The 10,766-nt window shown below is 35.7% G+C and overlaps 1 protein-coding gene and 1 pseudogene across 1 annotated transcript; both read left to right on the forward strand.

The window, feature by feature from the left end:
• LOC142555864 (WRKY transcription factor 6-like) lies at positions 1-3,090 on the forward strand (annotated as a pseudogene).
• A 2,231-nt stretch (positions 3,091-5,321) lies between these two features.
• LOC142555865 (aspartic proteinase-like) lies at positions 5,322-10,527 on the forward strand. The gene is made up of 14 exons (XM_075666990.1): positions 5,322-5,516; positions 6,362-6,739; positions 6,859-6,919; positions 7,376-7,470; positions 7,550-7,662; positions 7,864-8,032; positions 8,108-8,147; positions 8,310-8,374; positions 8,555-8,668; positions 8,757-8,821; positions 8,945-9,098; positions 9,180-9,299; positions 10,022-10,110; positions 10,206-10,527. The coding sequence occupies exons 2-14, from the start codon at positions 6,368-6,370 to the stop codon at positions 10,288-10,290; spliced, it is 1,542 nt and encodes a 513-aa protein (XP_075523105.1). The 5' UTR covers positions 5,322-5,516; positions 6,362-6,367; the 3' UTR covers positions 10,291-10,527.
• The last annotated feature ends 239 nt before the right edge of the window (positions 10,528-10,766 follow it).

A 10,766-nucleotide genomic window follows, 5' to 3' on the forward strand; every position in this document is an offset into this window, starting at 1 on the left:
TTTAAACAAATGGACGAGAAATTTTATGCGAAAGTGTGAAAATAGTTTGTATTTGTTTTATTAAGGGAAGAAAAAACATAAATGAATCATAGCGCTTCCTGTTTTATATATCAAGAACGAGGTAAACGGGAGTTTTCCACTGTTGGACCTGAGCCCACTTTGACGTACCATCTTACGTAACTTTTATACCGAACCACCTTCGGTTTTCTCACTTGCATGAAACGTCGGATCAAACTTCCAAATACCCTTTCGGCTTTTTTTATATATAAACTTGTTCGTTGCATTTGTGAACGCCTTCTTAGACTCTTTGTATTCTGCAGCTTCCTTTCTCAAGAATCCAAATAGTTTTCCCTTTCTTTGTCTTCTCCGCTTCTTGAATTTCCATTATATTTATGGGGAAAGGATGGGGTCTTACCATCGAAAATCCTGATCAAGCAGCGTTTTTAGGGAGCCAGGCTGCCAAACATACTTTCGAAGCCAACCATCTAATCCCGAGGTTCGATCGTCGAAAGGTCGGTTTGATTATGTTTCCTGTTGATTCCAGTTGTAAGGAAGAACAAGCTACGTCTTTGTCCGGTGCGGATCAGCGGTTGGAGTTGGGTGAATTAGACTTCTTCTCTGAGAAGAGAAGGCCTGTTAATGACTGCGATCCTTTCGTGAAGAAGGAAGATTCAAATGAGGACGTCAATGTTAGCATACGTTCAATTAATGTAACTCAATGATTGATACTGCTTCACTAACCGTTGGATTTTTTTTTTAATAGTAAGATTTATTTATTGCTTTTATTTTGATGTAGACTGGTTTGCAACTTGTGACCGGAAAAACTGGAAGTGATCAATCTACGGTGGATGATGGGATATGTTTTGACGCAGAAGATAAACGAGCCAAATATGAGGTAAATATCCGTCAAGGATATATGGAACTGTTACATTGCTTTTGAGTAATTCTCAGCCTCCACTTCGAATCTTTCTTTTATCAATTTATTTATTTGTGATTATTTTTGCGTGCTTGATTAGGTAGCTCAGCTTCAAATCGAGCTTGACAAAATGAACGCTGAAAATCACAGGTTACGAGGGATGCTTACTCAAAGTTGTAACAGTTACACCGGCCTGCAGATGCATCTTGCCGCTTTGATGCAACACCAACAAAATTCGACAGCTCCGAACTCACAGAAACACGTACACGAGGTAATCAATTGACTTATACTCAATCTGTTCGATTAGTTCTTTAAGATTTCACCATTTTATAAGTTTCTGTTTCAGTTAATTTAATAAGAAACTTCAATGTTTTTTTTGCTGGTTGTATTTATATCAGATCGCTGACAGAAATTCTGAAGAGAAGAAACAAGAAAATAGAGGGGTGATGATGACTCCTAGACAGTTCTCAGACCTGTCTCCTGGTGCCGTCAACAAATTAGCCAGTGAGGTATATTCTAACTCAACATCAGAGGAAAAACCTCGGTCAGGATCCCCACACGTCACGGAACAATTGGCGAGGAGCAAGAGGATTGGCCGAGAGGAGAGCCCGGAATTGGAAGACTGCGCTCTGAACAAGTTTCCCAAGTTGTATCCCCCCAAGCTTGATCAGTCCAATGAAGCCACGATGAGGAAAGCTCGTGTCTCAGTTCGAGCACGATCCGAAGCTCCTATGGTAGCTATTTGCATTGGTTGATTTAAGTTGTTGCTTGTGGTCTAAGAGGGTGTTTTCTTTCTGGCACTAAAAACGATTTTACAATGATTTGTCATAGATTCCAGATGGATGTGAATGGAGAAAGTACGGACAGAAGATGGCTAAGGGGAATCCATGTCCACGAGCATATTATAGGTGCACCATGGCAGTCGGTTGTCCAGTACGCAAACAAGTACGTGACCAGATATATTTATCACTGAGAATCACAAGATAAAAAAACACAATAGCAATTCAATCTAACAATTGGTCTACGTATGAACTATTATATCGGAGTATAAGATTTTAGTTAAGTATCATGACCCAATAATATTTGTGTTCTTATATTTTATTGAAGTTTTCAATTACGTTTTGTCGAAGTTTTCAACTTTATTTAGTTAAAGATTACATTATCTTTTGTTGAAGTTTTTGGTGCAAGTTCCTATGCGTAAGAGTCAAATTCGATATATGGAACTGAGTCACAAAAAATCATATTTAGTATGCTACTGATCTGACCTATTTTATTGATTAATGATTAATAATTCAACTAAAAAAAACGATTATGATGCATGGTAATGCATCACATAACTTAGGCTAACATTTAGTTTCATGGCTCGGAAATTACAGATCCAAAGGTGCGCTGCAGACCAAACAATCTTGGTCACAACCTACGAGGGAACACATAACCACCCACTGCCTCCCACCGCCATGGCCATGGCCTCCACCACATCAGCGGCGGCGGACATGCTTCTCTCAGGCTCCATGCCAAGCTCCGACGTGTTGTTGAACCCTAATTTTCTAGCAAGAAACATGGTTCCATGCTCATCGAATTATGTGGCTACAATCTCCGCTTCAGCTCCATTTCCAACAATCACACTTGACCTCACACAATCTCCAAACTCAATGCAATTGCAAAGACCACAAGCGCTATTCCAGGTCCCAGTTTCCGATTCCTACCCATCAAAACATCGCCTCCATGTCGACTCCGCCGAATATTCCTCAGATATTAGGCCAAGTCATGTACAATGAGTCCAAGTTTTCGGGTCTCCAAATGTCTAAAGACGGTCAATCGCGGCAGCATCCACAACTTCATCCTGTGGGGAATCACCCATTATTCGAGGACACCCTCAGCGCCACAACCGCGGCAATCGCAGCCGATCCCAACTTCACCACCGCTCTTGCTGCCGCCATCTCCTCAATCATCGGTGGAACATCTCACCCAAATAACTCTAAAGTCAACGCAAATACCTCTGCCAGCCACAAAACAAATAGTTAACATGGAAAATAATCAAATTGTTCTGGTTTATATGGTATTACTATCACATTTTTCCAAACTTTTTACCGTAGCAGTGATCAGGTTTCACTTGTTCATATTACTGTTGCATTGATGTATCAAACGGGGAAAGAGGTAACATTTTCTTTTCACTTCTCGATTTTCTTTCTTTCTTTCTTTAAACATTTTCGATCTGATGATCTGTAAATTAGAGGACCAGTTGTGAAAAGTATATTTTAATTTGATAATGGAAGTCTACAACTCCAGCCTTTATGTGATTAACCCGTTATTTGATTCCTTTGGAAATTGGTTAAACTTATAAATTAAATCATCGACTTTTAGCAGACTTTCGTCGCAACGAAACGTTGATTTCTGCTAGCAATAATTAACTGTCAGACGACTATTATCGTAGTTTAGCCTAATGGCTGCATGAGCAACAATTCTCACTCTTGGCGAACGAGTCTCGACGGATGTTCGAATCCATGTTAAAACAAAACCAGCCTCATTTGTATAAGAAAAAACACATTAGAAACTGCGGTGCTCATCTTTAGATAATACGAGCCAGGATTAGGGTATTGTTTGAATTCATGATATTCTTTGACATATCATCCATCTCGAGATAAGAAACTAGATATTATTTTCTTGTTTTCAATTTTTATAAACTAAATTTTTTTCAGTACAGAAATTACATTCGATTTAATTTTTTTTCCATCAGTCTTCACCAATATTGTATATGGTTATATAATATAATACTATTTTAAAATAGGAAAAATGATTTTTTTTAGTTCCATTAACTTGTTCGTTTTTTAGTTTTGTTTTATAATTTGTCAAATTTTTGTTTTGGTAGACTAACTTTTCATTGTTTATTTTTTTTCGAAATTGTTGACATGTAAGTTTGTCAAGTCAACGTTTTCCTGAGTCATGTCATTGTTTTCCGACACGACGTCAGTATTTTCTGATGTCACACCAATATTTGAAACAAAATAGCTCAAAATGAAAAGTTAGTGTACAACAACAAAATCTTAAAAACTAATTAGTTGATCAAAACCCAAAATTGAAAAAGTTGATGGATAAAAAAAAACTATTTTCCCTTTAAAATACGTTGTCCATAGTTGGAAACATATATAATCTTTCATTAATAAATGTAAGACGGTTTTATAAATCATTATATATGTAATTGACCAAAACTATATGTTGATCTTGGGTAAGAAAATATTTATAAATCTTATGATTCAGTATGAATTTTAAAGAGGAAAAAACATGTGATAATTAAGAGAACATTTTTAAATCAGTACGCATTTGATAATTTTCAAAGAGAACATAAATTTTGATTAATTAAAACATGTATATATTTATTTCCGTGCGTTGTTAGTATATGCGCATGTATGTGTGATGACTCGTTCCTACAAAATATCGCCTCATTATCTTCCAATTGTTATGCCCATCGACTTCTCACTTCTATATATGCTCTGATTTATGGAGCTCCCAAATTAGTTATGTTATTTTTGACAATATAACAAATATCCTACGTCGATTTAATTAAGTTTTTGAGAATTATATATATGAATTTGTATAATTCCATCCATTGAACTACTTTTTGGGTTGTAGTTAAACTCAAGTTCGTATCTTAACAAGATCTCAGAGCTTAGACTCACTCCAAATAAGAGATCCGTCTCACAAATACGACCCGTGAGACCGTCTCACACAAGTTTTTGCCGTTATGTATATGTTAAGTAATTAGTTTAAAATTAAGTTTGGGATCAGGGTTCATGGAACCGGGTAGGCTTTACAAAAGACATCTTAAAATATTTATGTTCAGTTAAACAAAAAATGGGGAAATTTATATTTTTAGTATTATGTATTTGCTTCTTTGTCATTTTAGTTTTATGTGATCTAATTTCACTTTTAGTATGTTGTTTTTGTTTTCTGAAAGTTTTAATTATTTTCCGACGTAATGCTAATATGATATTAGTGTGTATCTAGATGAAAAAACGAAAATTGCCAAAAATTGGCAAATAAGCAAACATCCACAAAAAAAATGCAATTTTCAAAAAATAATATTTTTTGAGATTCTATGCATTGCTTAGCTTCGAAGAAAACTCGTCGATATTGTTCCATCTGCCTTGACTTTTTGATAGCAAACCATTTCACAAGAGACAAATCCAAGCATTTCAAGCACTATTAAACTGCAAATAATGGACGCGAAATTATTATTATTTTTAAATTCATTTTTGATTATTTAGATATATTTATTTATAATGGACAAATTTAAAAAGAATTGATTTTGAAATATATGTGACGATATTATTTTCATTTTCTTTTTATAATAATTTCTTATCAGCACACTTCACGTTACTCCGTCGTTATCAATTAAATACTTTATGTTATCTTTTTTTAAAAAAATGTCTCTACAAATCCGACGGTTTAAATGCAGAAGGCTTTGTGATCAACGGGTGGGATTTCCTCGCAGCAGTAGCTGAACGGTGCTTTCCTCTTATTTAACGCTCTTTGCTCCTCGTTTTTCTATCACAAAGCGCTCCTTGTTATTCATATTTCTTTCTCTGGTTCTACATTGTCGGTGAGTGCTGCATTTTCCGATTATTAATTTACTTGTTTACAGTTCATTATGTTGATTAATTTCGTGGGTTTTCTTTGTGGGTGGCATCATCGAGAAAGATTGGTGAAATTTTAGGGTTTGAGGTTTTGTTTCGAAAATGGCTTTGTGTAGTTTGCTGTCAATTCGGTTTCGAATTGATTTTCTGGATTTTTATGCTGGTTCGTGCTTTTATAAATTTTTTTATTATGGGTTTTATGTTTAAAATTTTTAACTGATTGTTTGTGATCATGTTTTTATTTCCCTCTGTTTCCTTTGTCGTCCGGTCATCTGTTATTCTTTTCTTGCTTGACATGTTGCGTGTTGAAAATGGAATAATTTATCTTTACTTCTGGGTGGTGGACTTTTGTTTCTTTCTTTTTTTAAAAGTTTTATTAAAGTTTCTGATCGGTACTTTTCTGAAAAAATGTGTTATGATCGTATCGAATTTGAGGTAAATTGATTTTTTCCTGTAAATTTTTTACCTTTTGTGCAATGTAAGCTTTAACCCTTGTCTTAGATCTCTCCGATCATTGAATCTGATTAATTAGTCACTTTGGTGGCTTTAACCCTTGTCTAAGATCTCTCGGATCATTGAATTTGATTAATTAGTCACTTTGGTGGGGTTTATTATAAAGAATTAGTAGGATTTTCATATTACTGGCAGAATATATTGTCTGAAAAAAGAAATCATCAGTTTAATGTAGATGACATTACAATCTTGCGGACAATTTTGCTTGATGCTTTGAGCATTCAATGGCTAATTTAGAAATTGATGTCGCCATTATGGGTATGTAATAGAATTCTGTTTTAATTTGATGACGATGTAGGTCAAAATGGGGATGATATTTAAAGCTCTAGCCTCCACCTTGTTGCTTTCAAGCTTCTTGTTCTCTCTTGCCTTTTCTGTATCAAATGATGGGTTGGTCAGAATTGGACTCAAGAAGCTGAAGGTGGATCAAAACAATGCACTTCCTACTCATCTTGAGTCCAAAGAAGGGGAAGGATTGAAAGCTTCGATAAGGAATTACAATTTCCGAGGTAGGCTCAGGGGTGATGCAGACACCGATATTGTAGGACTGAAGAACTACTTGGATGCTCAGTACTTTGGAGAGATCGGAATTGGCACTCCTCCACAGAAATTCACCGTGATTTTTGACACTGGTAGCTCTAATCTATGGGTGCCATCCAAAAAATGCTATTTTTCTGTAAGTCTGGACTCTGAAACCTTTGTCTATGTTATGTGAGAAAAAAATGTCACTATCAGCCATTTTTATCAGTGGGTAGAGATGGAAGAATATTTGAAAATTGACATATTTTGGTGCAGGTTGCATGTTACTTCCATGCCAAGTACAAGGCAGGAGAGTCGAGTTCTTACAAAAAGAATGGTTTGTTATTTATTTCATTAATTCTTCTCATCTTATTTCCATATTCATTTTTTTACGCATGAGCTCAATCATATTCTCTTTTAAGTCGGGCGAAATGTGGTAATTTATTATTATCTCAAGATTTAGTGTTCAACTTTTATTGCTAGCTGAGGATGATAATTAACCCCCTCACTTAAAATTGTCCAAACATTTGGATGCATAAAATGGGCATATCAGATGCATCATTCGTGCATCAAATGCCATAGCATCATCATGATTCATGTTTTATTCTTATGTGATGATAAAGTATCAAACGTTATTTGGCTTGTCATAAAATTCCATTGATCTGTTGCCATTGTTATTATATTTGAATCAACCATATTATGTTATCTTTGGTTCTTTGCTATTTATTTGTTGGGTTTGTTATACTTTAAGAGTCCGTGTAATATTCTTAGATACAAAACAATCTTTGTACAGGAAAATCCGCTGCAATACATTATGGGACAGGAGCTATATCGGGATTCTTTAGCGAGGATCACGTCAAAGTTGGGGACCTAGTTGTCGAGGGCCAGGTTTCCCATTCCCCTTTTGGTTTTCGCTATGTACTATTATTATATGTAGTAATTCACAGTAAAGTGCTGATCTGTCCAGGAATTCATTGAGGCAACACGAGAACCTGGTGTTACGTTTTTGGCAGCAAAGTTTGATGGCATATTGGGACTTGGTTTCAAAGAGATCTCAGTTGGAGACGCTACCCCAGTATGGTAAGTGACTAAGTGTTGGACCCTTTTTCTGTAGCGTTGTTTGGCATGTTATTTTTGAGAAAAAAGATATTAAATTTTTTCTCATAATCAGAACATTAGTTTTCGTCATGTGACCTGGAATGCAGATGGTTACTAAAATGGTCGTATTTCTTTTTCGTTTGTTGGAATACTTTGTCATGGGTGAGTTTGCATTCCTTGAAGGTACAACATGGTTGAACAAGGTCTTGTCAAGGAGCCCGTATTCTCATTTTGGCTTAACCGTCATGTGGAGGAAGAAGAGGGGGGTGAACTGGTTTTTGGTGGAGTCGATCCTAATCATTACAAGGGTGAACACACGTATGTTCCAGTGACCCAGAAAGGCTATTGGCAGGTTGGTTGTCATGATACAAAGGATATAGTTTGATTACTATGGTTCTTTCTTTAATACTGGATTTTCTGTTTACAGTTTGACATGGGTGATGTTCTCATTGATGGTGAAGCGAGTGGTATATGTGCTGCAATGCTTCGTGATGTATCATTTACTGTAATTATAAATAATATAATAAAACAAGAATATGCTTTTTTTTGTCTGGAAGATGGTTTTCATTCAGAATTAACTAATTAACTTGCACTGTGATGAATTACCCTTGCATGTACTGTATTGTTAGGTTACTGCAGTGGTGGATGTTCTGCTATCGCAGACTCTGGGACTTCTCTCTTTGCAGGTCCAACTGTATGTGCTGGTTTCATCCTACCAAACCAACTCTTCAGACAATTTTTCAATTTTTGAAATATTATCGTCAAAACAAGTTGTTTTATCATATCAGTGATATGGGAGGGGAGTGGTTTTCAGTTTTCGTGACCTACTGTTCTCTTGCATAGTAGTTTGCGCTTATTCCTTGTATGTCTGTAGACGGTGGTTACCATGATTAATCATGCTATTGGAGCTACTGGAGTTGTCAGCCAAGAATGCAAGGCTGTGGTTGAACAATATGGGCAGACAATTATGGATTTGCTTATGTCAGAGGTAGTTTACTATGTCAAGTTTACAGTCTTAAAGGTTTCAGGTGGCTCCTGTTTGTTATTCCTGAAACTTGTATTCCATATGACCTTAGGCACAACCAAAGAAGATTTGTTCCCAAGTTGGTCTATGCACTTTTGATGGACGTCATGGTGTTAGGTTTGTCCTTTTCACTTTTCCCCACACCAGTTCTAAATTTTTGTTTCCTTAATGATTGGTTTTGTGACTGTTGGATTTCCATGCATGATACTTTTTTTTTTATTCTTTGATGTCTGCACATAGTGCTGGCATTGAGAGTGTAGTAGATGAGAAAAATGGCATATCATCTGGTTTGCATGATGCCATGTGTTCTACATGTGAAATGGCCGTTGTTTGGATGCAAAATCAACTGAGGCAGAATCAGACACAAGATCGCATCTTGAACTATGTCAATGAGGTAAACTTTTGTGTTTCTGGATGCGAGTTTTTTGTTTTGATCTTATACTGGTTGACACATAAAACTCATGAACTTTCACAGCTTTGTGAACGGCTTCCTAGTCCAATGGGAGAATCAGCTGTTGAGTGTGGAAGCATATCTTCTATGCCTAATGTTTCCTTCACAATCGGTGGAAAAGTTTTTGATCTGTCCCCAAAAGAGGTACGAAGTAAACCATAATTCTCGTTACTGGATAATTATTCTGTGTGTTCTAAAATTTGAATCAAAGCGGGCTACTTGGTGGTTGGTTTGTTTTTTCTACCACCACCACCACGAGCATTGAAGTTTTGAAGCTTACTGTGTTTTCTCTTTTGTTTTTTTAGTAATAAATCCATAATTTAGGCTTCTATGTTTTTCATGTTCTTTATTGGCAAAGATTTCACGTTCCTCTTACAGCCCTAATTTCGTCCTAGTTATCAGGCTGAATATTGTTTGGTTATCACCATGAAAACTGAATGAAATTGTCTTTTATAGTTTCGATTTAAAACCATAACCGGAACCGAAGACACGTGATTTTGTTAGCTTCCAGAATGCACAATGGGCAAAAACTGTAACCATGGTTAACTTTTGACTCAATTTTTTAACCGTAGGCAATCTATATGAACTCCTTGGTTTTTACTTTATTTTACTAATTTAATATTAATTCACTTGATTGTATGTATCAAGTTCAATCTCCTTTTTTTTTGTTTTTAACAAGAATGAGATACGTAAGATATTATACTAACTTGGTTAGTTCTCAAGCAACTAATATCACTTTCCTCGATCATTTGAGGAGACAATCTTGTTTAAAATTATAGTTTGAACCCACTCTTTAGAAGGCTAAAATTTTGACGTTGATGTTCAATACTGATGATGGTTATTTTTATTTTATCGCGTTTTATCAGTACATACTCAAAGTCGGGGAAGGCGCTGCAGCACAGTGCATAAGTGGTTTCACTGGTTTAGATGTTCCCCCGCCTCGTGGGCCTCTTTGGTAACATTATTTCCTTCCATGTCCTCCTCTTCATTGTAATTTATATTTATGATGAATGTTCTGTTATATACATGCCATTGAAACGATTCTTGCAGGATCTTGGGAGATATGTTTATGGGTCGGTACCACACTGTGTTTGATTACGGAAACCTGAGAGTCGGATTCGCTGAAGCGGCTTGAGATCAAAGGGAAACCTGCCAGCCCTCCTGGATGTGAATACTCATCTCTGTTTATGTGTGAGTTTAGACGGTTGATTTTATGGTGTCGACTTGTACCTTAAACAGGGTGTAATGCAGTTTGCTCTTCGTTTAACCTGATGCTGATATTTGACGTATCAAACTGTTACTTTTAACATTATAGAGTAAGCTGTCTGAATATTGAATAACATATTATTATAAATAAAGAATTGTTGACAATTAGTGCTTTATTATTTTTTATTTAATTATTTCTTAAGCTATATATTAAAATTGGTGTGAATAAACTTAAAATAATATCATGGTTTTCTTTAAAAAAATTTATCCGATAAAATCACACTGACCCCATGATCATGTTCATAGGTGATTCCTGATCTTTGGCTTTGCGATAGAAATTAAATTCTCGAAAATTAAATTTGTATAGGAAGTCTTTAAAAAATCATAAAATTTTAAATTTGATTT

Source organism: Primulina tabacum, chromosome 9 (genome assembly GCF_025594145.1).
Source record: "Primulina tabacum isolate GXHZ01 chromosome 9, ASM2559414v2, whole genome shotgun sequence".
Taxonomy (NCBI): Eukaryota; Viridiplantae; Streptophyta; class Magnoliopsida; order Lamiales; family Gesneriaceae; genus Primulina; species Primulina tabacum.

What these genes read in the sequence shown, in the direction of transcription:
- LOC142555865 (XM_075666990.1), top strand. Translation starts at nt 6,368, where the DNA reads ATGGGGATGATATTTAAAGCTCTAGCCTCCACCTTGTTGCTTTCAAGC. An exon ending in GGAGACGCTACCCCAGTATG is followed by an intron (nt 7,663 to 7,863) that starts GTAAGTGACTAA and finishes CATTCCTTGAAG; the next exon opens with GTACAACATGGTTGAACAAG. An exon ending in TCTTGAACTATGTCAATGAG is followed by an intron (nt 9,099 to 9,179) that starts GTAAACTTTTGT and finishes GAACTTTCACAG; the next exon opens with CTTTGTGAACGGCTTCCTAG.